This window comes from Mesocricetus auratus, unplaced genomic scaffold (assembly GCF_017639785.1).
Source record: "Mesocricetus auratus isolate SY011 unplaced genomic scaffold, BCM_Maur_2.0 Super-Scaffold_100024, whole genome shotgun sequence".
Lineage (NCBI taxonomy): Eukaryota > Metazoa > Chordata > Mammalia > Rodentia > Cricetidae > Mesocricetus > Mesocricetus auratus.
The window spans coordinates 20,997,939-21,025,827 of NW_024429205.1; the positions used below are offsets into that span (position 1 = coordinate 20,997,939).

The following is a 27,889-nucleotide window of genomic DNA, read 5'->3' on the forward strand; positions in this document are numbered from 1 at the left end:
CTTCTTAATTAGCAGGCAGTGATTGGGCAGTTGTGTTTCCTGTAAAAAATAATCAGCATGAGCATTGCATGGGGCTGCTTCTACTTTCCTGCTAGGGTATTTATATTCATAGTGTATTGCACTTTTTTGATTGCTTATTGTGGATGGTAATTTCAAAGAGGATATCAGTGCTTTTATCTGAAGAATTAATCATTCAAAAAGTACTTTTCAAATTGTTTCTTAACCTAAATATAAGTTTCTTCAAGTTTTTTTTTTCTGATGCATTCTTCAGAATGTCCATTTGCAAGGGAATAAGAGCCTGTCATTTTTCTACATTTCAGGGGACATCATTTTCAATGCTCAGTACCCAGAGCTGCCCCCTGATTTCATCTTTGGAGAGGATGCTGAGTTCCTGCCAGACCCCTCTGCTCTACATGTGAGTATTGTAGGCTCACTCTCATGGTCTTTGCTGAAAAGAAAACAAAATTGGCACTGGATGATTGCTCAGTCAATTGTGGTTTTCCCCCTCTGTGAAATAAATGCAACTCTTCATGTGCCAAAATAGTTAAAGAAGAGAGGTTTTTCATCATAGTTTTATTTTTGGGCCACTTCAAAATAACTCTGCAGTATTGGTTGAAATAATTTTTCTTCAATTTAAAGACACATTGAAGACATTTTCTTTGTTTCAACATGATAGTTCATGTCTGCAGTCAGTTTTCCAGTTACTAACACCTCAACAAAATATTGGTTGGAAGAGTGTTTCTTGAGGTTTTTTTTTTGGAGGCGTTTGTGGAGGTAAAAGTGGCAAATTTGGACATGTCAATCTCTTAGTGTCATCGTAAGGGAAAGACTAGATTGTATGCTTTGTATTAAGGTAGACTCAAACCTTGTAATTGAAATACAGCATTTCTGGAACTAAAGGAAGAAAACTTACCATTAGGGTAAAGGGGTCAAGGTACCTGGCAGAGCATATGCAATTTATTTAGCAGTTGGGTTTTCTGCAAGACTGATGAAGAATGGGTGCCATTTTGTTTAAACGTTTCTTTCTTTCATTTTCCAAACTCAAATATGCTGTAATAGCTATATTCTGCAAAGAGGTTTAATTGTTGATTAAACCTATTTTCTTGGTTTGTTTTCTGGATTTTATGTTTTTTTGGCTCATTCAAACTGTATATTTGGTAGTTTCATGACTTACTTTGGAAGTACCCCACTCCTCCATCTCCCATTTAAAGGCGAGAGTGGTGGTTTGGAAGGAAGTGGCCCTCAAAGGGAGTGGCTTTAATAGGAGGTGTGGCCTTATTGGAGGAAGTATGTCACTGTAGAGGTGGGCTTTGAGGTTTCATATATACTCAAGTCATGCCCAGTGAGACAGTCTACTTCCTGTTGCCTGTATATCAACATGTAGCAGCTACCTTTCCAGTACCATGTCTGTCTGCATGCTGCCATGCCCTGCCATGATGATAATGGACTGAACCTCTGAACTGTAAACTAGCCACCACAATTAAATGTTTCCTTTATAAAAGTTGCAGTGGTCATGGTGTCTCTTCACAGCAATAGAGACTCTAAGACAGCAAGGTACTATCTGAAACCTAAAAAATTACATTAAATTTCACACAACTGTGAATTTCTAGTTAAATGCTGCCTCCTTAGAAGCTAATGGGATTGGTATTTACCCCATATTACAGTTGAGAGACAGTAGACGTGACCTAAGCGTTACTGTACAGTCCCTCCGTCTTAACTCTCCCAGTGTAGGGAGGCATACACCAGACACCAAAGAAACACTAGACTCGAAGTGTCCCTGGAATTTACAGTAGGTGATCAGATGAAACTGTGTAGAGGAGGTGATGTTTGTCGTCATCCTTTAAAGGTGAAGGAAAAGTGGGAAGTCTGAGAGAATTCAAGTAGGTGCGTGACTGAAGCACATTTGAAGCTGTGGTTCCTATGATGTGTTGTAGAAAAGAGCACCGATGGATTTGCTGAGGTGTGCATTCACACAAAAGAGGTCTACATAGTTTATTTGTATTTGGTGGTGTCACAAGGTTTCTATTGATATAATAAAAAAGCATGACTAAAAGCAATCTGGGGAGGAAAGGGTTTATTTTGCCTTCTAAGCTCATATCTATCATCTAGGGAAGTTGGGGGGTGAGAACCTGAGGCAGGAACTAATGTAGAGGCCATGGAGGGGTGCTGCTTATTGGACTTGCTCAGTCTGCTCTGTAGCATACCCCAGGCTACCTACCCAGGGATGGCACCACCCACAATGGTCTGGGCCCTCTCACATCAGCCACTAATCACAGGCTTGCCCACAGGCCAGTCTTCTGGAGACATTCCCTCAGTTGGGAGTCCTTCCACCCAGATGATTCTAGCTTGTGTCCAGTTGACACAAAAGTAGCCAGCACAGGGACATGGGTGGAGTATATCAAATGCTGGCCAAGAGTTACTGAAAGAACAGATGAGAACTTCCTGATGGAAATTTGTTTTGTGTGATTGATGAGGGAGACATCTAAGACCAGACTGAGCAGTGATGAAATAAAATCTATGGCAGAGAGAAAGCATTAGATACTACAAGAGATCACTGGGATGGAAAGGGTAAGAATGAATGTTCCAGCCTGTTTTTGGAATTGACTTTACAATTTGAAGTGTGTGTCTTCAGTATTGGCAAGCATGGTGAATGGAGAATTTAAGAGCTAGAAAGAGCCCTAAGATTCATCGTCTTCCACTCTTCTATTTTAGTATTGAAGAAACTCTAGTAGATTTATAGAATTCTGTAGCATAGCTGATATGGTAATTCCACTCTTCTGATGATGTTTCATCCTGGAGTGAAGTTCTCATAAATGCTTTTGAGAAATAAGCTGAAAAAGAACAGTGTGTGTGTGTGTGTGTGTGTGTGTGTGTGTGTGTGTGTGTGACAACTAAGAGTGTACTGAATCCAAGAGGAAGATTGCAAATTCAGGGAGGGGTACCCTTTCTCCCTAGTGATAATTGCTTGAGAGCCTCAGGAAGGCTTGCTTAATGGACCATTGGGTCAGACATGCCCAGTGAGGCAATCAGAGCATACTTGTAAGTGTGCACACTTGATACCTATCTTGTTGAAACTCAAGAACAGAATAAAGTGTCACCCTGATCCCCAGCAGCCATTTCTTTAGGCACAGCCTGCCCCCAGGGACTTGTCCCTCAGTGTTAATAGGCTCACATTGAGTTTCATCAACCCAGACTCCCCTCTTCTCTTGAAGAGGACTAGCCATGCTGACGTCTCATGTTGAATGAAAGGGAATTTCATCTTATTACCTGTGGGGTGGGAAACAAAATCAATGTTCTGACTTCTCAAGATTTTCTATGCGAAGTACCAAGTATAGAAGGGGATTTGCACCCTTACAAATCTGGGACCTTTGACAAGTATGAAGTTGTTTTAGGCAATTGGGCTTCATCATTAAAACTCATGAAAAAAATTACACTTGATTCTGTGATATATCTGTATTTTTAATGTAGCAATATATTAAATTATAATGGTTAAGAAAAATGGAACTTTCCAGCTTGAGAAACAGAGTTTTAGAGAAGTTTATTCTTTTTTTTTTTTTGATTTTTACGAGACAGGGTTTCTCTGTATTGCTTTGGAGGCTGTCGGTCCAGCCCAGCCTCGAACTCACAGAGATCCGCCTGCCTCTGCTTCCCGAGTGCTGGGATTAAAGGCGTGCACCACCACCGCCCAGCTAGAAGTTTATTCTTATTTAAACTGGCTCTTCCTAAAAAAGTAGGTGGCTTAAATAAGGGACATGGGAGCAAGAAAGAGACATAAGTGGGGGATTCAAACACCACCTGAAGCCTCTTCTTGAGTTCAGACTCTTCAATGAAGGAGGTGAGTTCTGTGAAGGAATCAGTATGTGTAAAATGCTAGGATCTATACTAGGGTCAGAAGCATCTCAGATGCCATAGAATCATGAACACACACAACAAAGGCCTTAGTGGCCTCTTGGCTCCCAGATCTGGATACATATTAGATTAAACTGGAAACATGTTACAACTCTGAATACATATTAGGCTAACTGGAAAGGTGTTACAACTCTGGATACATATAAGACTAAACTGGAAACATGTTACAACTCTAGCTTTTCTATTAGACCCATAATTAGGCTCTCTGAAGAACCCAAGGACCTTCACATCTTCAGGGCTATTTAACTGTGCTGGGAACCATTGACTGAATCATCTAGTAACATCTATAACACAGCATCCTTTGCCTTTGCTCAATATGGCTCTGCTGAGGTACTGTTTTCTATTTAGGGGATAGCATATGTACATACATATGTATATAATTTTTTAAAAACAACTTTATGACACATAATTTGTATGCCACACGATTCACCTATTTAAAGTACTAATTTGGTGGTTTTTAGTATATTTGTTGAGTTGTGCAACTGTCACCACAAATTAAGGCGTCTTGTCATCATACTGAAAAGTAATGCCAAACCTATCAGCAGTGACTTTCCTATTCTCCCCCACCCCAGGCAAACACTAATTTGTATTCTGTTTTTATGGGTTTGCTTACTTAGAATGTTTCATGTAGATAGAAATAATTTCTGTCAGGCGGTGGTGGCACTTGCCTTTAGTCCCAGGACTCAGGAGGCAGAGATAGGTAGATCTCTGAGTTCAAAGCCAGCCTGGTCTACAGAGTGAGTTCTAGGACAGCCTTGAATGTCTTAGAACCCTGTCTCAAAAAAAAAGTAAAAAGAAAAGAAATAATTTCGTATATTTGTATATATATATATATTTCTTTTGATTATTTTCACTTGGCACACTTAGTTTTTTATTGTCAAATAATATTCCATTATGTGGGTATACTGCATTTTATTTATTAATTTGTCAGTTGATGGCCATTAGGGTTGTTTCCATGTTTTGGTTGTTGCAATTACTGATATTGTATGGGTATCCTTTTGTTTTTCTTAACTCTGTCCCTATGAGTAGAATTATAGGACCAAATGGTAACTCTGTTTTTAACTTTTTGAATGCATGCACTGTCTTAAAAATGGGTTGTACTAGTCTTCCTAGCTAGAGTAGTATGTAAGTGTTCTGGTTTCTCTGGGCCCTCACTAATACTTGTTACTTTTTAGTTAGTCAACACTGGCAGTATTGAATAAATAGTATCTCCATGTAGTTTGGGTCTATGCTGCTTGGATGAGGAACTATCTGAGTATCCTTTCATGTTTTTCTTGGCATGTCTTCTTTGGCTAATGTTAAGATCCTTTGCCTATTTTTACAGTGATGGTTTTTCTTCTTTTATCAATATATTTTTGGTACAAGTTCTTCATCTTGTACATGATTGGCCAGATTTCCCCCTCATTCTGTGGATTGCCTTTTTGCTTCCCAGACGTGCATGTATATGTGTTGCCTGCCCCTGTGTACATTTGTAGATGCCAGCTGTCAACTTAAGCATCTTGTGTCTCTACCTTACATTTTGAGACAGGGTCTCTCATAGAACCCAGAGCTCATTCTGCAGGATTCACTGTCTCAGTCCTGCCTGTGCTGGGGCAAGAGGTGCATGTGGTGGGTCCTGGCGTGTACATAGGTGCTAGGGACCTGAGCTCAGATCCTCATGTATCTGAGTTCATGCACCTTACCCCCTGACCCATTTCGATAGGTAGTGTCCTTTAAAGAGAAGTTTTAAGTTTTGATGAATTTAAATTTATTTATTTTTCTCTTATTGCCCATGCTTTTGATTTTATATTCAAGAAACAATTGCCTAATTCAAGATTATAAAGATTTAATCTAATATTTTCCTCAAAGGTATATGATTAATTTTGGGTTCATTTTTTATCTATGGTGTGAGGTTGATGCACAGCTTTATTCTGTAAGTGGATATTTAGATGTGCTGGCACTGTTTATTACAAAGGACATGTTTCCCTTATTGAATTTTGTTGGCATTTTATTATCCCTATGTTGAAAATAAATGTGAGGTAGGATTTGGGTTCTTAATTTTATTTCATTGGTCGGTATGTGTGTGTTTACCGATTCTGTAACCAGTCTGGAATCTGGGGAATGGGACTTTTACATCGCTGTTCTTTGCAGGATGACCTTGACTGTTGTGGGTCCCTTGCATTGCCTTATAAATTTTAGGTCAGCTTGTGAATGTCTGCACAGAATCTATCTGGGATTTTGATAGAGATTGCACTGAGTCTCAGGTTAATATGGGCATGATTGCCATCTTAGTAGTCTCAAATCTTTCTAATTAGGTACCATGTGAAATGTCTTTTCATTTATTTATACTTTCTTTAATTCTTTCCAACAGTGTTTTGTCATTTGGGGAATATGAGTTTTACATGTGTGTTCTAATTATTCTTTTTGGTGCTGCTATAAATGGAATTATTTCTTATTTTAGTTTCTGGTTTTATATTGTGGCAATATAAAACACAATTACTTTTTTAATATTGGTCACATATTGTGACACCTTACAGTGTAAGATCTTAGTGTAAGATTTCTATTCTATTGAGCAAAAATTTTTCACATGCTTTTTAAAACATTTTTTTTTTTTGCCTTTTTGAGGCAGACCAATATGTTGGGGAAGCTGGCTTGGCACATATTTTGAGACCTTGAGATGTGATTTTAAAACGGTAACACTGCTTTTCCTTTCATCTCAAAATTAAGCTTAAAGCATTTCCTAAGGCAAAAATGGAAACAGCATTGTAATAGATTCGAGATTATATTGGAAGTTGAATTTAAAGTTAACACTCGTAAATTCTAGTAGAATTACCTAAGGTAATAATTCATTCATCTAACCATCTAATCAACAGTAATTAAAAATTGTGATACAGAGCTCCAGGTGGTTGACCAGAGACCTGGGCTCTAGGTGTGTTCCCTGGGTAGTGGGGTAGATAGACCTCAAACTTTATTTTATTGCTTAGGAAAATTATAAAAATAAAACAGTAAATTGTAGAGGGAAGAGTTCAAATGGTTTGGGGGTTGGTCATGGAAATTTTCCATGCCGTGAAAATTACCCAGATCAACTTAGAGACGTCTTTTCAGGGCTAGGGAGGCTCTTATTACAAAGCCTTTCCCCATTTCTCTTGCTTTGTACCTTGTACTGGAGCATTTGCTGATACAGAGACAGTTCTGCACTGCAGGCTTGTTTGCCAGTGGTCATTTTGTTCTCTTGTTCCTTTATGCTTGTACCATATATATTTGTGTAAGGCATGGCTCTTTAGTGACTACATTTACTTAAAAAATACATATAAATTAACAAAAGGCAAATTAATGAAAATCCTACCTACTGGTAGTTTTTGATTGTGCACATGTTCAGTGCTGTATAATATGGAATTGAATTCAAAGAGGCTGATTTTTAGTGAGGTAACATATAGATAAAGGAAAACAGTACACTGAAGTATTAAATGAAGGTTGGAGTAACTGTTACAAAGGAATTCTATGGGATAGTTAAATAGAGACTTCACACACACACACACACACACACACACACACACACACACACACACACACACACACACACACACAGTTATATGAGAATAAGAGATGCTCAATAAAAAGGCAAAGGCTCCATTGTAATGAGAAAGAATATTCTCGTAGGTTGGGATTTGTGTGCCGAGACTAAGTGGTGGCAGTTATGTGTGTCTGTAGCTTCCCTGATCTTACCTCCTTCCACACTGTTCTTTGCTGACTGCTAACCCTCCAGCTGCAGAGGCCTCTTAACATTCTAAACACACTACACCTTAGGGCCTTTTCATTCGCCACATGCTATTTTCATTCATTTCTGCCTGATCTCTTCGCCCAGTCACCTGACTAGCCTGACCCCCTTCCTTCAAGTACCATATCACAAATGCCTTCCGTGGTTTCCCTACACAAAGCTGTTACACTTTTCATGTTCTCTGACCTTACCACACTCTTTCTTCATTTCACTTACTACCATATATATATATTGGTATTACATATATTTATGTGCATATATATATAATTTTTAATTGCTTACTTGGTGTCTGTCTTTCCTTGGTTGACCAACTTCCCTGATCTGCCTGAGATGCAGGGCTTTTATTGTTAAAACAGCACAGTCCTTAGACAGCTGGGATAGAGGGTTGTCCTTGTCCTTTCCCAGAATGGAAGGAAATGTTAGTAGAGAATAGACTGGTCTTGTTCTGCTAGAGATGCATATTAGAGGAATATGTTGCCTTTGAGCTTATGTGGCTATATAGCCTTGTTGATTTCTAAAACTAGGATGTAGACTTTTGATGTAATTATGAAGTATTAGGAAAAAGTTTTAGTGTTAGAAAAATGCGGAGGGCAGAAATCAGTTACCAGAACCAACTGTTTTCAGCCCAGTCTTGCAACACTCTGTGGTATGCTCAGCTGCCTCCAAGGCTGTTTTGAAATTCTTTTCCCCAAAGTAATAATAATTCGAAGTAAGGTTGCATAAAGGAGGAAAGTTGGATCATAAGTCTGAACGTGCAGAGCATGTGGCAGGTCCAGGGGGATGAGAAAGTAGCGCTGTGACTTCCTGGAGTGAAGGTGGGCTTGGCTTGGTGCTGGGGACAAGCTTTTCAGGGTAGAGATGCTAATGCTGCTGAAGGAAGTGCCCACTGACTGAGTCCTTCATTGAGTATTCTGCTTGCCTTGAATGTGGGTCTGCTCAGCCATCTTGCTTTTCCTACTTTGCTCCTCACAGTGCTGCCTACAGAATGACATCTTTTGAATAGATTCCTATACATAGTCACCTGCCATGTCCCAAATGTAACTGAGCTGAAATGGGCTGTATGGCACACCACTGAAAAATGCCAATCAGATGAGTAGAAAACCCTGATACCTCCCAGTACCTAGACCTCTAACATGTTTAACATGGAAGAATCATTTTTCATGTCTTTATCTCCTACTGTTTCATGTGTCATTTGAGACTTGTAAAGGATTCACCTTCAGCCCTCAAGCTGGACATGTGCTGAAGACAGATAAGTAGGAGATTTGCATGGTGGGGTGGCGATGGAAGGTTAAGCACAGCTACCGTGGGAACAAAGACAAGGACCTTTTACAAATCCGTCATGCGTGGTAAGCCTTAGGGCCTTAGAAACGCAGCAGCCGAGTGTTTATTTGTGCTGTTTTTAGTGCTAGGGAACTGAACCCAGGGCTGTGTGCTGGCTAAGCAAGCATTGGACTCCTGAGCTAAATCCCTAACCCCTCATCTGAGTCTTCATAAAACTACTTTAATGTAACTGTTGGTGATGAATAACACACAGGGAAGAGAACACAAGTCCAAAGTATGTAGCATGGTGAGTTTCCAAAAACTGAGCTAGGATCCAGATGAAGAAATAGAACATTCCCCACATCTGGAAGCTCTGCTCACAGTCCCTTCCATCTCTTAGGTCCACCCACCCAAGAGCAAACACTGTACTGACTATACTGACAAGTCGACTCGAACAATTGTATTTGTTTGGGGTGTCTGGCTTCTTCTCTTACTGCTCCCTTGCTGGTTTTCTTCCCACTGCAGCTGTCTGTGCTCATTGGTGACAGTATCCCCTTGCGTTAGCATCTATTGTGTTGATGGCGTTTGGGCCCATGCCGCCTCTCAGCTACTGCTGAGAACATCTCGCTATGGATGTTCTGCCTTTCTCAGGAACAGCTATGCGCACTCCTGAGGGTTCATATCAAAGGGTGGACTTGCTTGGCCATAAGTAGGGGATAGATTTGTTAACGATTTCTCAGTTTTCCTGGTTTATCAGTCAGGTGATAGAAATTGCACTAGTAATTCAATAGGGAACATTTAATAAACAGAATTGCTAAGTACTGAAAAAAAAAGCAAGAGAATGCTAAAGAATATAAAACTAATAGTGTGGAAAACAGTTATTTGAGGCTAAAGCACAGTGGCCCCAAAGGAACACACTTAGAAAACCCCCGTTTCCATTCCCTATTGTGGCCCAGGTCTCCATGATTCCCATTAATTTGTTGGACGAAGATGTGGCTGCAGCCGTCTGGAATACAGCAACCTCCATTGTAGGTGCTGTGACCCAAAGCTGATGTTGGTGGCCTACTGCATCTTTTAGGGACTAGTAGTAGAAATGAGGGGGTGCAGTGCAGTGAGACAGGCTGGACAGTGGGTGCTGCACGGTGACATAGCTACCATCGGAGCAAGGCGGAAAGCCCTTTAGCTCTCTACCAGGGTGCGAAGCTCCCTCTCTACTGCGCTTGCGCTCTTCCCATGTCACTGTGGAGAGGCTGGCCATCGCGAAAGGAAAGCTGCCCCACTGTGCAGAAGAGTGAAGAATGAGTGAGCACATTAGAAAATGCCCGGCTTGGCTCCCAGTTTATCAGTTTGTTTTCTTTTTTCTTTGCTTGTTTTCGAGACAGGGTTTCTCTGTATTGTTTTGAAGGCTGTCCTGGAACTAGCTCTTGTAGAACAGGCTGGTCTTGAACTCACAGAGATCCACTTTCCTCTGCCTCCTGAGTGCTGGGGTTAAAGGCGTGTGCCACCAATGCCCGACTTAGTTTGTTTTCTTAAACTTGGGTAATAACTTCTTAATTTTTGAGAACAACATTCTTTAGTCTTCAATTCCCTTTCTTTTTAAAGATGGGGAAATACGTCATTTTTATTGTAGGTAACGTTGTAACAAAAAGCATACATAAACAGAACCCAGTGAGCAAACCCTCATCATCTCGGACACTCCTCCAGCCAGGAAGCCAGGGTACTTGGAGCCCATGCTGAGATGCTTTCGTTAGCCCTGTGTTCCTGGACACTCCTGAGTGTGAGTGGACTTTGTTCTCCCATTTGATCCTTCTCTGCAGCTTGTAGTTCTCTGGTGGATTTATCCTTGTTCTCTGTCTACAGAGTCCTCTTCATTTTCTCACTTATGTTCATTTTCAGGTCCTTGTGAGCTAATTCTAATATCTGGGATATCCTAGAGTGTGGGCTTTGCCTCCTTTTTTCCTTAATGGTCAAACAGTTCTGTGTGTGGTAGCTCTTGTAGTTGATGTAAACACCAGATATTCCAGTTCAAAAATCAAAAATGGCAGCAGCTCCAGAGAGAGAGAGAGAGAGAGAGAGAGAGAGAGAGAGAGAGAGAGAGAGAGAGAGAGAATAGAGAGACAGTGAGACAGACAGATACACAGAGACAGAGACACAATTGTCCTCACTGATAGGCAGCTAAGCTGATCATTGCAGTTTAGAGACTGCTGCTGAGTGGGTGTGATTTATGGTTTATTAGGCACTTCTGTTTGTGAGCAGCCTGTTAAGGACATTCTTGGAGTGGTCACTCATTTGAGACACTTCTACATGCCTTGCTCTCCATGTGTTTTTACATCAATTTTTACCAAATATTTAAACATAAGCAGTATGGATCTTTCCCCCAGGGAACCCACATTTTATATTATGTCTTGCATAACTGCAGCAGCTCTGCCTCACTGGACTTCCTTACTTTTAAACGGTGTTGAGCTGCACCACAAGTCATCAAAGTCCTGAGGGGAACTCCATGCCTATTTGAGGTCTCTAAGCTCTCTGCTGGGCCTTGTCATGGCTTCCCCAGCTACAGCAGCAGCTCCTGCCGGTCAGTGTCTGGATCCCAGTCTACCCGAGGACCGAGTTGCACATGTCTTTGGGTGTCACTGTCAACTATTCTCTGAGGTTCTCCCCAGCTGTTGCTTCTGCAGAGAGCAATGGCTCCAGAGAAATATCCGTGTTATCTCTAAGCTTCAGGTTGTCCTTGTTCAGAGTGCTGGCTTGTGCAAAGCCACCGCAGTCCACGAGGAAGCGTGTCAGCTTTATTTTAGAACATGTCATTTACTTTGAAAATGTCATTTTTATCCTTTACATTCAAAGCAAATGTATAAATGTATAAAAACTTTAGTCAACCACGAATGCCAAACACCCTGTTGGTAAGTCACAGAATTAGAGCTGAAGTGATGGCTCAGTCTGTAAAATGTGTGCCTTCAACGCACAGGACCTGAACGCAGGTCCCGGAGCCCAAGTAAAAAGCAGGATGAAGTTAGATGCCCTTCCCACCCACCCTTCACATGAACATCCACACATCCTCACAGAGAAAAAAGAATACAGTTAACCAAAATTAATCATTGATAAGATGCTAATAAAAATGTTGGTCAAACATTGGAAAAATAAAAAAGTTCCGTAACAGTGTACTTCCACTCCCCAAAACGGAGTTTCTCTGTGTAGCCTTGGCTGTCCTAGAACTCACTCTGTAGACCAGCTGGTTTTGAACTCAGAGATCCACCTACTCCTGCCTCCCTGAGTGCTGAGATTAAAAGCATGTACTACCACCAGCAGCTAATAGTGTACTTCTTTTATTATAGAAATCTTGATCCTTAAATCCCAGTAGACTTACCTGGTGTCAAGTAAGAATCTTACTTAGAGAGGACAGTTCTGGTTATTCTGAGTTGAATACAGCTTTTAATAATGAATCCATCAGTAAATGACTGTGTCTGTGGAGTCTGTGAGTCCTGTGTCTGTGGAGTCTGTGAGTCCTATGTCTGTGGAGTCTGTGAGTCCTGTGTCTGTGGAGTCTGTGAGTCCTGTGTCTGTGGAGTCTGTGAGTCCTGTGTCTGTGGAGTCTGTGAGTCCTGTGTCTTTGAAGGCCTGTGAGTCCTGTGTCTGTGGGGTCTGTGAGTCCTGTGTCTGTGGAGTCTGTGAGTCCTGTGTCTTTGAAGGCCTGTGAGTCCTGTGTCTGTGGAGTCTGTGAGTCCTGTGTCTTTGAAGGCCTGCGAGTCCTATGTCTGTGGAGTCTGTGAGTCCTGTGTCTGTGGAGTCTGTGAGTCCTGTGTCTTTGAAGGTCTGTGAGTCCTGTGTCTGTGGAGTCTGTGAGTCCTGTGTCTGTGGAGTCTGTGAGTCCTGTGTCTGTGGAGTCTGTGAGTCCTGTGTCTTTGAAGGTCTGTGGAGTCTGTGAGTCCTGTGTCTTTGAAGGTCTGTGAGTCCTGTGTCTGTGGAGTCTGTGAGTCCTGTGTCTGTGGAGTCTGTGAGTTCTGTGTCTGTGGAGACTGTGAGTCCTGTGTCTTTGAAGGTCTGTGAGTCCTGTGTCTTTGAAGGTCTGTGAGTCCTGTGTCTGTGGAGTCTGTGAGTCCTGTGTCTGTGGAGTCTGTGAGTCCTGTGTCTTTGAAGGTCTGTGAGTCCTGTGTCTGTGGAGACTGTGAGTCCTGTGTCTGTGGAGTCTGTGAGTCCTGTGTCTTTGAAGGTCTGTGAGTCCTGTGTCTTTGAAGGTCTGTGAGTCCTGTGTCTGTGGAGTCTGTGAGTCCTGTGTCTTTGAAGGCCTGTGAGTCCTGTGTCTGTGGGGTCTGTGAGTCCTGTGTCTGTGGAGTCTGTGAGTCCTGTGTCTTTGAAGGCCTGTGAGTCCTGTGTCTGTGGAGTCTGTGAGTCCTGTGTCTTTGAAGGCCTGCGAGTCCTATGTCTGTGGAGTCTGTGAGTCCTGTGTCTGTGGAGTCTGTGAGTCCTGTGTCTTTGAAGGTCTGTGAGTCCTGTGTCTGTGGAGTCTGTGAGTCCTGTGTCTGTGGAGTCTGTGAGTCCTGTGTCTGTGGAGTCTGTGAGTCCTGTGTCTTTGAAGGTCTGTGGAGTCTGTGAGTCCTGTGTCTTTGAAGGTCTGTGAGTCCTGTGTCTGTGGAGTCTGTGAGTCCTGTGTCTGTGGAGTCTGTGAGTTCTGTGTCTGTGGAGACTGTGAGTCCTGTGTCTTTGAAGGTCTGTGAGTCCTGTGTCTTTGAAGGTCTGTGAGTCCTGTGTCTGTGGAGTCTGTGAGTCCTGTGTCTGTGGAGTCTGTGAGTCCTGTGTCTTTGAAGGTCTGTGAGTCCTGTGTCTGTGGAGACTGTGAGTCCTGTGTCTGTGGAGTCTGTGAGTCCTGTGTCTTTGAAGGTCTGTGAGTCCTGTGTCTGTGGAGTCTGTGAGTCCTGTGTCTGTGGAGACTGTGAGTCCTGTGTCTTTGAAGGTCTGTGAGTCCTGTGTCTTTGAAGGTCTGTGAGTACTTCTGTCTATTTTAACTAATTAGCTATAGACATCCTTTATGAGGTGTGAAAAAAGTTGGTGTCTTTTTTTTCTCCTTTTTAAAAAAGTCCTCCCTAAGGAGGATAGTGAAGGGCTCTTGGTTTAAAACTATGATTTATGATTTTATCTGATTTTCCCCAATTGTTGCTGTCACAGCCAATTGTGGATTAGGGACTGTTAATATGCACACACACACATAATTTTGAAAGCATGTGTTGTAAACAAGACTTTTAAACATAGTTGTAGAGAAACAGAGCATCTTGGAAGTATAAACAACGTACCTTAAAAATGCTGCTTCCCATAAGACAAATGGAAAAAGGCAAACTAAGTTATTTTTTGAAATCCAATGGCAAATAAAACATTTAGCAGATGTTGTCAGTTTTGATTTACTTGACTGAATTTGTGAGAATGTTTTTGGGAAAATGAGTTACTGAGCTGGGAATAAATCATTGCAGTTCATGAATACTCTCTCCAGAGAAGGCTCAATGAATAATTCTGAAGTGTGGCCACATCCTTCTTGGTTGTGTCTCTTTTGTGTCCTCTATCACCTCCTGTCCGCTCCACAACTCCTCTCAAGAGTTTGATGTCTATAGTATGATGATGCATTATTACCATTTTTGTTGTTATTGCTATGCGTTTGAGACAGGATCTCACTATGTAGCTCTGGCTGTCCTTAAACTTGCTCTGTAGACCAGGCTGGCTTCTAACTCACAGAGATCCTCGTGCCTCTACCTTCCAAGTGCTGGGATTAAAGTGTGATAGTTGAGTCTAGAATATGATTCTCACATAAGGGTGGGACTTAGAAGATTGAGGGGGTTGATAGCACTGTGGGCAGAGGGACAGAGCTTCAGAAAAACATCATACTGCAAGAGTGGACATATTAGAAGCCCCCATCAAACCAGCTTGCTCTAAATGAAGGTTGCATAAGCAGATAGTTACAGAAGTAGGTTGTGGCAAAAACATGTAATGAGTCTGAACTGTCCCCGCATTCCATGACTTCACTCAGACTTGGTTCTGACTGTGCTGCAGGTGCACTCCACACTAGAGTCTGCCAGCACACTGGGCAGTGTCAGATACTGCCTGAAACCTCTTGCTGCTGTCTGGGGGCCATTGCATGGTATGAATTACATCTGGTGTCTTTATAATTGTTGAATTACAGAAAATAAAGATTTGTTTTCCTAATGTCATTTGTTATCATGTAAGTCTCAAATTAAAGTATCTTTATATTGTGTTAGAATGTTGATGGGACACAAAACAAAAAACAAGTCACCTTTTGAGTTGTTGACTTGAGTTCCACCAGAAATCACTGAATGCATTTCAGTTTAGAATTAGGACAGATTTTCCATTAGTTTCTGAAATGGCCCTAAACATACTTCTGCCATTTTTTGTGCTATATAATTATGTGAAGTGGCATTCTTAGCTTTGAAAATTAAAAATTGTCAAAGTATCGATGAACTTTGAAGAACATTAGTTTCTACACCCTGCGGCATCAAACATTCAGCCAAGATTTAATTCTTTATGTAAAAATAAACAAGTACACTCATCTCATTAGTGTCAAATTTGATTTCATCTTTGTTAAATGGTAAATTAATATTTTAAATTTTATAAAACTATATGTCCATCAAAGGCTTGTTTAAGTAATTTTCTTTACAAGTTATTATCACTATTAATAACAATAGCTCAAGAGATAGGTCAGCCATTGAAAACTAGGCTCACAACCAAAAATAAAAGAAACTGCCACAGATGTGGAATTTGTTGCTCTCCCTTCCAGTGTGGTTTACCTTCATGTTGAAGCTTCTGTGAGATGTTCATAATCTGAGGATTTTACTTTTTCTAGGATTACAGCATTGAAGATTCCAGAGTTGTTTTTAATGAGTTTACTTTTTAGCCACTTGTTACATATTATTGTAGTAGTTATGAACTTCATGTGAATACATTGGTTTTTCAGAGGAGTCAAATTCTTAAGTAATTTTAAAGACAGATGTGTCAGTGGTCACTGATTCTATTCCCTCGGCATTTCTGAATTAATTAAACCTCAGGTTCTGAGGTTGGTCCTGTGCTTTGTATACTTTCAACTTATAGGGTCTTATGAGAGAAAGGTTACTTTTTTTAAATAAGCATTTGGCTTTAGATGAACAGAATTACTACAAAGATGCTAGGTAGCGCTCCTGTGTATCTTACAGTGCTATGTATGGTACATTTGTGACAGCGAATCATTATTGATACATTGCTATTAACTGGAACCTGGACAGTGTTTTTCATACCTCCTAATGTTCATTTTTGATTGTGGGATCCATATAAGCCATCACATTCTAGTTAGTCCTCATCCTGTTTAGGCTCTTCCTGGTCATTACAGTGTTTTGTACTTTTCCTTGTTTTTGTTGGCCTTGGTTGCTGCCCCTCAGTTGGGATTTATCTGATGTTTTCTCAAGGCTGTTGTCATGGGTTTTTGGCTAGAAGACCTCAATGATACAGTGCCTTTGTTACTTTTCTAGTGCTGTGAAAAACAATACCATAACCAAAAGTCAGTTGGGGAGTAAAGGGTTTATTGGCTTATGTATCCTGAATCACAGTTACTTTTAGGGAAGTCAAGGCAGGAACTCATGCAGGACAGGAACATGGAGGCAGAAGCTGATACAGAGGCCATGGAGGATGCTGCTTTGCCTTGCTCCTCATAACTTACTCTGCCTGTTTTCTTTCTTTCTTTTTTTCAAGTTTTAATTTTTAAAATTTTATTGATTCTTTGTAGATTTCACCTCATGTATTCCAATCCCACTTATCTCCTTATCCCTAGCATACACCCTCTGTCCTTGTAACCTCCCTTTGCAAAAAAACAAAACAAACAAAATAGGAACAAAAACAAAACACACACACACACACGAGAGAGAGAGAGAGAGAGAGAGAGAGAGAGAGAGAGAGAGAGAGAGAGAGAGAGAGAGAGAGAGAGAGAGAGAGAGAGAGAGAGAGAGAGAGAGAGAGAGAGGCTGTGTCTTGTCATAGAAGCTGTGGTGTGGTGTGGCTTGTCTGCAGCCGGTCTTATGGAGATAGAGTTTCAATTGAAGCTCCCTCCTCTCAGATGACTCTAGCTCATGTCAAGTTGACACAAAACTAGCCAGCATATTCAGTGACACTTTTGTCATATGATATCAAGAGTATATATACTTCTATATGACTTTTTGTTGTTTATATTAACTTTGGGCACTTGATTCAAGATACTTTTAGATTTCACACTTGCAAAGTTACATAGCTGCAGTCTTTTGTGAGAATATTTGTCTATTCTTCCCAGTTGTTTATTCAATTTTTTTTATCATTATGTATATCAGCATTTGGTAACTTGACACAAGCTAGAGTCACCTAGAAAGAGGAAATCTCAGTTGAGGAATTGCTTCCATCAGATTGGCCTGTAGATATGTCTTTGTTCTTTCTTTCTCTCTCTCCCTCTCTCTCTCTCTCTCTCTCTCTCTCTCTCTCTCTCTCTCTCTCTCTCTCTCTCTCTCTCCCTCTCTCTCTCTCTCTCTCTCTCTCTCTCTCTCTCTCTCTCTCTCTCTCTCTCTCTCTCTCTCTCTCTCTCTCTCTCTCTCTCTCTCTCTCTCCCCCCTCTCCTCTCTCTCTCTCTCCTCTCATGTGTTATATCTCGACTGCATTTCCCCTCCCCTACTTCTCCTAGTCCCGACACTCACCCAGATCCATCCCTCCTCTGTTCCCTTCAGAAAGAGCACACCTCCCAGGGATATCAATTGAACGTGGCACAACAAGATTTAATAGGACTAGGCACAGACCCTCATATCAGGGCTGGGCAAGTCTAGGAGCAAAAGGGTCCCAAAAGCAGGCAGAAGAGTCAGAGACAACCTCCAATGACACTGTTAGGAGTCCCACAAGTACACCAAATTACACAATCATAATATATATGCAGAGGACCTAGCTCAGGCCCATAGCGGCTCCCTGATTGTCACTTCATTGAGACCCTATGAATCCTGCTTAGTTGATTCTGTGGGCTGTGTTCTTGTGGTGTCCTCAACCCCTCTGGCTCCTACAATCCTTTGTCTACCTCTTCTGTGAGATTCCCCGAGCTCTTCATCTAATATGGATGACGCCTCTCTGATGACCATTGGGCAAGGCTCTGATGTATGAGTATAGCAAAACATCATTAGGAATCATTTCATTGGCTGTTTTTTTTCCAGTTGTGTTTGGTTCTGTCCATCCTCTGGGCCATCCAGGCAGTGTCAGCCATAGGCTCTCTCTGTGGTGTGGCTCTCAAATTGGACCAGTTATTGGTTGGCCACTCCCACAAGTTCTGTGTCACCTTTATCCCAGTGCTGTCTTGCAGGCAGGAAAAATTGTATGTTGAATTGATGTCACAGTCCTACCACTGGAAGCCTTGCCTAGTTACAGAAGATAGTCACTTCAGGTACTGTATTGCCCATTACTAGTCTTCACTAGGGTCCTCATAGATTCCAGGGAGTTTCCATTGCTCCTAAAATGCACCCCAATTCCAGTCGTCTCTCCCAGGATTCTTTCCCTCCAATCCCCATCCCTGCCAATTCCTCCTGTTCCCATCACCACCCGCCCCTAGTCCACCTGTGAGGTCTATTTTATTCCCCTTCCCAGGGAGATCATGTATCCCTCCTTGAGCCCGCCTTGTTACTTAACCTTTCTGGGTCTGGATTGTAGCATGATTGTCCTTTACTTAACAGCTAAAAATCCACTTGGAAGTGAGTACATAACATGTTTGTCCTTCTGGATCTGGTTACCTCACTCAGGATGAGTTTTTTTCTAGTTCCAACCATTTGCCTGCAAATTTCATGATGTTATTTTATGAAACAGCTGAGTGATACTCCATTGTATTAATGTACCACCTTTTCTTTATCCAGGCTTTGTTTGAGGCACCTCTAGGTTGTTTCTAGCTTATGGCTATTATGAATAAAGCTGTTATAAACCCTTTACTCTGAGGTAAAGTCTGTCTTTGATATTGAGGTGTGTTTCCTGTATATAGCAGAAGGATGGATCCTGTTTTCATATCCATTGTGTTATTCTGTGTCTTTTTATTGGGGAATTAAGTCCATTGTTATTGAGAGATACTAATGATCAGTGGTTATTAATTCCTATTGTTTTGTTATTTGTATTGATATATGTATGTATATGTGTGTACTTTCCTTCTTTTGGTTTTGCTGATGTGAGATTATTTCCTGTGTTCTCATGGATGTAGTTCACATCCTTGGGTTGGAGTTTTCTTTCTAGTATCTTCTGTAGGACTGGATTTGTAGATAGATACTGTTTAAATTTGACTTTATCATGGAATATCTTGTTTTCTCTATCTATGGCATTTGAAAGTTTTGCTGGGTATAGTAGTTTGGGCTGGCGTCTGTGATCTTTTAGAATTACTGAGAATGGTTGATTTGGGTGGAAATACTCTCAGAGATACACAAAGATGTGTGACTCTTAGAGGCTGTAGAGGACTCTAAATCTGGTCACATTGTACCTGGGCCTCGGTGGCTTCAGAATGCTAATTCTCATATATGACTAGAGCTGAGACCTGCAAGTAGTAAAAGTGAGTGCTGGTGACACAGAACTGTCTGCCATTCTCAGTTCTGCAGCACAGGTAGATTGTTCTGGGCATGCACTTACTCGTTATACGTTTAAAATTGATAACAAAATAGTATTCATACCTGTTCCACAAGGTTGTTGTGAGGAATGGATAAAGCATCAATTTCCCTGTAAAACAAAATGAGGCATGAGGGCAGAAATAATTGAGGGCAGCATGGAACTAACTATGGTTAGCAGATGGCTGTGTTTTCAGAAAAGCCCTGTGTTCTCCTTTGTAATTGATGGAGCTTATTTTGATTTTTGATCTTACATTTAAACTATTGAGAGAAGTGAGCTTTTGAACTTACTAATTCTTTATGTTTGTGGATTAGCTTGTTGTATAGGGATAACACATGTAAAAGAGAAAAAATGTTATGAAAATTGAACCTGAATATAATATATGCCTTCTCTAACATTTTTAAAAGCAAAAAACCTTAGCTATTATAAAAACATTTTTTTCAGAGGAATTATCTGCATCCGGCTGAGAATTTTATGCCAAACTGCAGCCCCCACACAAGCTTTGGAAAGCCAAGATCCTTAAACCTGCGACGTGAAGCGCCAGCTCACCCCTTACACTGGTCGGATGTACTCCATTAACTGCAGAGTGCTTCGTAGCCTAGCACTGACACTGACTCAGTAGACCTTGTATATATATGTTTTTAAAAGACTGTTTTTAGGTTGTTGCAGTTATGAAAATTCTAAAGAATTATAATATTATTATAAGTAAAACATTCAGCACATTTAATACATATTCTTGAATGTGGTTCAAGAACATTTATGAAGAAGCCAGATTGAAAAGTAAAAGTCTGGATTATTATAGAATTTTTAAAAGAGGTGCAGCTAATTACTTAGAGTCTCCAAAATGGAAGGCTAGACCTAGTGTTGGCCTATAATTTCAGCTACTTAAGAGATTGAGGTTGGAGGCTTATATTATAGTTCATGGGCTGTTGGGGCTACAGAACGAGTTCAAGGCAAACTGGATTAATTTAATAAGAGCCTGTTTCTTGTTTCAAAAATATAAAGTCTCTTAGGCAGCTTTAATCAGTTCCTAAAATCAAAGGAGTCCTTTATGAGATTAAAGATAAGTTGTTTGCTCAGTCATATGTGGGACATCTTTATTACACCCCTCCCATCAAGGCTCTCGAACAATCGCAGAAGAGGAGGCAGAAAGAGTGTGAGAGTCAGAGGTCAGAGGTCAGGGAGTGCAGCAAAGAGACAAGAGAGGAGCCATTGCACTCAAGTACTCACAGCCTCTCCTGTCACCTATGCAGGATCAAGCCAGTTAGCATTCCAATGTGGAGCCTAGCTGAGGGCAGTTGATAGCTTCTGGGAAGACCACTTTAAGGATGATGTCCCATCACCGTAGTATAAGGGCAGCACAAATTGGACTACTGGGTTATGAAGAAACAAACAAAAAAAATAAAAAACCCCAAAGGACAGGGAATTTGTGGAGATTGGAAATCAGAGGATTCAGCAGTTAAGGGGTATCAATTTGATCAAAATACATTGTATGAATGTATGAGAGTCTTAAAGAATTAATGCAAACATTACATAGAAATGAAAATAATTGGTAAGAGTAGTGGTTGTTCTAACATAATTTGCATGCTTAAAGGCATTTTTTTTGTTTTGCTTTTGTTATTTGAAACAGGATTTCTCTGTGTAGTTCTGGCTGTCCCAGAACTTGCTCTGTAGACCAGCTGCTGTCCTCTGACTCAGAGATCTGCCTGCCTCTGCCTCCCGAGTGCTGGGATTAAAGGCGTGCGCCACCACTACCTGGCTTAAATTGCAAGCATTTTATTGTAACAAAAAATAAATGGCTATTACAGACATTGATTTTGTATGTTTCGATTGCTGGAGAAGCAAGACTTCAAAAACATGAGTTACATGAGACCTTCTCTCAAAACCATAATAAATAAGCAAAACGAATGAACAGATAAACAAACAAACAAACAAATAAATAAAGTCTCTGTGCATTAAAACACAGAAACTCCCCCATTTGAGATATTAGCCTTTAACCCAATGCTTGCTTTCCTAAAGCAAGTCTAGAAAACACCTTCCTCTCTCGTTCCTTCCTTACCCCTCCCCCTTTTTTCATTAGTGATTTTTTTGGGCCTTTTGTTTATAGCAATTAAAATAAAAATCTATACTCTTGTGAAATTTTACAGCATGCTTTGTGAAAGTTTTGTTTTATTTTGTTTTAAGAGAATAATGCCCTATGAGATGTCCAGTGAAGGGACTCTAGCCAATCCAAGCATGGCAAACATGGCTCTGGTGTCAATGTCCCTTGTGCTGCAGAACTTGGCCTTGGGGTGTTTTGTGCTGAATGCCTGTCTCTTCATTTATAATACTTATAATTAAGGGTTAATGAAGGTTTGGCAAGTTAAGACTGTTTTTAGTCAGATTTAAGAATTAAGTTTAGTAACAGTGCTTCTGAACCATTTAGCTTCATGTTTGTGAATGTTCAGTTAGGCATGCCTAGAAACCAGAGTGTAGTGTTTACAAAGCAAAGCAAAGCAAAACTAGTTTTATCTGTCAAGTTTCTTATGTGTAGACTCTGTCTTCTGGGGATTTTAGCATGCATGTAAATAGAAAGCACGGCACTGAAACTCCATGGCCCGGTAACCCAGCTTCTGTCGTCACCAAGGCTTCTTTCTTCTCTGTCCTCCTATCCACTTGTTGCCTGGCAGATTATTTTGAATCAAATCTCAAGCATGCCATTTCATCTATAAATATTTTATGATGGTGGTTAAAAATCCTTTTATAATCATATCCCAAAATGCCACTTTGTTATCTGAAATACACTAACAGTGGTTCCATTGTCTCTTCAAATAACCCGCCATTGCTCAGATATCTCATTGTTTGAACCAAGATCTATACAGTGTGATTGTTTTCCTTCCTAATATCTTTTAACCTAGGTATTTTCTCCTTTTTTTCTCTTTGCAATTCATGGTTTAAGAAGCAAGATAATTCATCCTATAAAATTACAATAGTGGTTTTTTGCTAACCATGTCCTTCATGGTATAATTTAGCACACTTACTTGTTTCTCTGAATGTTATATAAGTTGTTTGGTGTGTATATATATCTTACTTTTCTATCTTCTGGTTCAAAAACATAAACAAAAACATAACCCCTACCTCCCCTTACTAGAGATTTTAATGATGTAACATGGCTATTGTGAGAGATTAAGTGACATGGAAGTATCTTAGTCTTTATTTAGGCAATTGTGTATAATATATGACAGAGATTAGAATTTGCAATAATATGTGTAGCAAAGTCAGAGGTGTGTGTGTGTGTGTGTGTGTGTGTGTGTGTTGGTAGAAGAAAACAATTACCAGAGGCAGCAGAAGGATTATTAAAGTCCATGCCATTTATTGTAACAGTTCTATTTACTTAGCCCCCATGACCTCACTATTTTAAAAATGTATCTGTATCATATGATCTTATAATAGATTACCCTACTCCATCAAGAATCATGAATTATATGAAGTACAGTTTATGTTAAGCAATAACTAGATAATTAACACACTAGTCATTGAAGGACTGAAGAATTAGATACTACGATCAACAATACATGTTATGCTTAATCTTCAGTCCTTGTTAATAATGTATATTATGTATTCATATTATAAATGAGAGACATAAAATTACAAGTTTTATTTTATTAAGAGTAAATAGGAGGAAACAAGGTTAGCCCAATTAATGAAATATTTAAATTTATAAAATTTACTGTGTAAGTTATAGATGCATCACCATGTTTTAAAACATAATTGAATTTTGATAAAATACCCTATACCATAAAATAGAACCTAATTTTATCTTTCTTTGATGATTCAGAAGCACTTAAGGGACTGTACAAAGCATTAGAATTATTTTTAACCAACCTTCTCATTATGCTGTAGTTACCTAGAAGAGTTGGTTGATGCTGAGTTGCAGAGTAATGCGAGGTCTCAGAGAAATGGTAGTCACAGAGAATCACTGCAGTAGATTCTAGGAACCATGACAGAACTGTACATTTGTGTGTGACTACATAGATGGATGGATGTTTACCTGGGTGCATTGCTGTATCTAGTACCATCAGATAAATAATGTATATTGTTAAATGCATGTACATGTATATTGACTTGTGACATGTGCAGCCATTACCACTAAGTAAGGAAGCTGCAAATGGAAGGAATTTCATCAAAATTTACCAAGAGGAAATTGGCTCCAAGACTTAATGATTTTGGCTGGAGAAGATAGTGGTCCTGGCACAGTGTACTCTCTATTTCCTTGTGAGAGCTCCAAGATGAAGAATAAGCTACATAGAGGCAGATGCTTGGTAGTTTTCTGGAAGCACAATTATAAGGTTTATGAAAAACAGGAAGACCAACATCTCATGCAGTTTTTTTGAACTGGAAAATGATTTAATGTGCTGTTTTGTACCCTTCAGGTCTCATCTATTGAGCCATGATATTTCATTTTGTTTTGACAATCTTTTGCATTCTTATTTTACATGTGTTAGCCTTGAAAAAGAAATCGTGTCTTCACATGCTTGAAAGATACTGTTTTTTAGATGGCTTAAAAATTTAATGACTGATGACTATAATTAGTCATATAATACATATATTGCAATATTTTATTTTCAGAGTATTCCAGTATTCTATTGTCAACTTCTGTTCATAGACTTGGCTGAAGGGATTCAGTGTCTTTATTGACCCTCTGCAATTGTTGGATCCTTTAATATGTCTTCTTTAGCCTATAATAAATTGTGGTGGTCATTTCTTGAAAATAATCGTGTGTAGGTTGTAAAACTCGGGCCGTTTAACACAGCTTTTGCACAGAGATGAGTAAGATATTATCTCTGTTCTCAGATACTTTTAAAAATAGACTCATTGAAGGAAAGTGGTATTTGGTAACTGTTACCCAGACAGCCAGTCACTCACTGTTTTCTGTTTTACTGTTAATCACAAATAAAGTCTACCTATTTTTTCTGTTGTATTTTACAAACATAAAACTAATAAATACCTACTGCCTGTAACATGAAACCATGGAAGGAACTAAGTCAAATCTTAGGGTTTGTGAACTTGGACATCAGAAGGGCCCAGTCAAGTCACCCAGATGAGGGAAGAAGACGATACAGCAGCTGTGAGAATTAGTGGGGACTGTGACCTGCCCAAGTGTGTCTGCCTTGTCTAAGATCTTCAAATCAAAATTCTGTGTGGATCAGAGAAAGCATGTCTGAGGCTCCAGTGGCCAATTTATAAATGGTTTGTGATTCCTTCATATTATTTGAGGTATCACAAAAATATTTGATAAAAATGTTTTAAAATTAAATGCAAATAAATATGACCAATTTAAGAATGATCACACCATAGCTGGTGCTTATTTCTCTTGGGGCAAAGATGTTGTTAAACCCAGAATGCTAGGGTCCTAGGAGAGGCCTGGAAGGTATTCTGTGTCCAGGCAGAGGAGGAGAAGAGATTTAAAATTTAACAAAATAAAGAGCTGTGGGAGAGGCAGAAACCAGCAAGAGTAGCATTGCCTCTCCATTCCCCAAGATAGGCTCTCATGTAGACGATGCTGGTCTTGAACTTGCTATATAGGTGAAGTTGATCTTTAGTTGACTTCCTGCTTCTGCCTCCCAAATACTGGGATTGTAAGTATGTGCTACCATGTCTGGCTTCTCCATTGTTGAAATATATCATGCCCACTTCTATCACTTCTCCAGGTTTAAGTAGCCTTGGATTTAGAAGTCTTTGGCTGTCAGAGACATTTTCTATAAACAGATTGATTCTCTTACTTCCTGAGAAACATGTGGAACAAATAGCAGAAAAGTCTACAAGGGAGAGTTGAGCCATCCTGACACCAGAGGAGTTTCTTTGAGGGTCTACGAAATCATTGTAAAATATTTGAGCCTTTAATGACAGTTTGTTACAAAGAGGATTAAATTTTCTACCTTGCTATTAAATGCCAGACTATGGCTCAGAAACACAGAATAGAGTCTGTACACCCAAAGTGTAGGTATCACCATGGGCTCATTAGATCCATGTCTTAATGGCAGGACCTGTGAGCCTGCCCTTTGAAGATACTCCCACATTGCTCTGTTGGTTAGTGAAGACTGAAGCAACACCTTGACCACTGAATTCTGCTTCCGCTTTACTTGTGATCAGTAGCATCTACCATGACCATGATACCTAGCAGAGATTGTCTTTTTTAAAAAGAGAAATAGATGTTGTTGAGAAAAGGAGCCCCTTCTACTTGAGTGGTGGTGGGCTGATGGCAGTACACATTGGTAGCTTGGAATGGGAACGCCTGGCTAAGATTTCAGAAGCACTTAATTGGACTGGGCAGATGTGAAATTATTCATGACAATATTGAACACATGCTTTTCTTTGCTTGATTGTGAGGTTCACCACAGTTTGGAAAGAACTGGTAAGGTATGGGTTTAGGGCTTGGTGAAGGATGACTAGTTTGAAGAAGTGACAGCTCATTAAACTGTGTTCACTATGCATTGCCAACTTGATATGCAGTTTGAGTGCAGTCACTGTGACTGCTTTGTGGGGCCCATTTGAAGTCTCTGCAGAGAGATTGTTTGCAGAAGATAGAAAGGTTTTCTGCTCCAAGGCACACATTCCCAGCTTGGCACGTAGCCAGCATTCATGTGATACCACAAGACAGCTTGTACGTGCTGAATGTGTTCTAGTCAAGTAGAGCAAAGGTAAAAATATCTCCTGGGTAAAGACCATGAAATCAGTGAAGACCTCTCCAAGCTTTGTGCTCAAGAAGGGCTAGAGTGCAGATTGTTATATACAGCCCCTAGTTACATGTCAGCAATCAAAGTGGCCTTATCTGGTCTGGACCAGTTCATTCTTTACATCCTTCAGTGGGTCTGTTGGCTCCTTTGAAAGTCTTACTTTGTTATCCTCTGAAACAAATACCTTCTTGCGGTTTGAAGAGCTCTAGGATGGGGACCATCTTAGATACCTATTTCAAATATATTTTACTTTAAATTCACTAAGTGAGTCAGTTTATAAACATATAGCCTTCTGTTTTCCTTCTTTCCTTTTTGTTTATTTTTCCTATAACAAATGATTATAATCGTTGGAGGGTTAGTGAAAATACATTCATCCTTTTTGTATATTTTCTAATTTGAGAATGGAAGGAGAACCTCAATTTTAATCTCTGATGGGAAGCATGAGTACCTAAAGTGACTCTTCTTTAAGGTTAAAGGCTTTTCCATAGCGACATGGCTTGCTAAGAGTTTCTATACTTCTCTCTTTGCTCCTAGAGAAGGCAAAACAGCAGCATCGGTTTTGGTGTATCTATTCTTTCCCTTCCTGCCCTTCCTCTGTCTCCTTTTATTTTGGTCCTCTTCTTTTAAAGTAGTAGAAACCTGCTTCAAATGATCTTAAAACAGGAAAGGGAGCTCATTGGCTCATAGGATTCTAAAAGACCACAGGGGGACTTAAGATAATGTTGGTCTTGTTGCAGAAATAATATCACTGATGAACCTAGTTTACTTCTATTCCATTTCTTCTTTGCTTTGTATTGTGTTGACTTTTATTCCCCATAACTACATAATTCTTCAGTTGGCCTGCTTCTGTGAATACAACACAATTACTCCAGTTCATACTGTAAACTCCCATCATGGGAAGAAAGCAAGCCTTCATTTCTCAGTAGTTCAGCTCATATTGCTATTTATCTTGCTTAGTTTGACTGAGGCTGAATTAGTCATTGAGGCTTGTTGCATAGGAAATACTTGGGTTGGGGAGTCAGTACCTACAGAGTTTTATCTGATAGTTCTTATTCCAGACCCATGGATGAGAATGGGGAGGGGCAGTTTCTTAAGGAAATTTGGGTGGGTGTTAACAGAAGGAGAGAGAATTGATGTTCAACATCAAACAATAGGTGGAAACTTACTGTATGCTTGTGTCATAGTCATTATGTAAAGACTAGAATTTTTTAAAATTTAATTTTATGTGTGTGTATGCTTGAGTTTATATATGTACATCATATGCATGGGTGAATAAGAGCTAGAGTTTTAAAGAAAAAAACTAAAGACAATGAAAACTCTTACAACTCGTGTAGTATTTGTGTCTTCTCCTTTAATTAATTACCTGCATATTTTTGCTTTCTCCTTCTGGCTTCTTCAGCTGTGTGTTTCTGTTATAACAAAAAGAGCCCAAATCGTTTGCTTTTAGGTAGTTCGCCCTGCTCATATACAGACAAATTGTGTGACCAGGTCACTGTTGCCTGGGAAGGTCTGTACATGGGATTTGGATTAAGAGAAACGTCTGGCATATGCTTTATTTAGGTCTAGACTGAAGTCCAAGGTGCTCAGCTAAGGTGAGAACAACTAGAATAAGTCATTCTAGCACAGGGGACTGGTCTAA

At 40.1% G+C, this 27,889-nt stretch overlaps 1 protein-coding gene across 3 annotated transcripts in view; it reads left to right on the top strand.

The window, feature by feature from the left end:
* Babam2 (BRISC and BRCA1 A complex member 2) overlaps positions 1–27,889 on the top strand; it is a 391,454-nt gene that overhangs the window by 89,756 nt on the left and 273,809 nt on the right. For all 3 annotated transcript variants that reach the window (XM_040730653.1, XM_040730654.1, NM_001281577.1), the window contains 1 exon segment: positions 321–415. In XM_040730653.1, the coding sequence (XP_040586587.1) occupies positions 321–415 (95 nt within the window).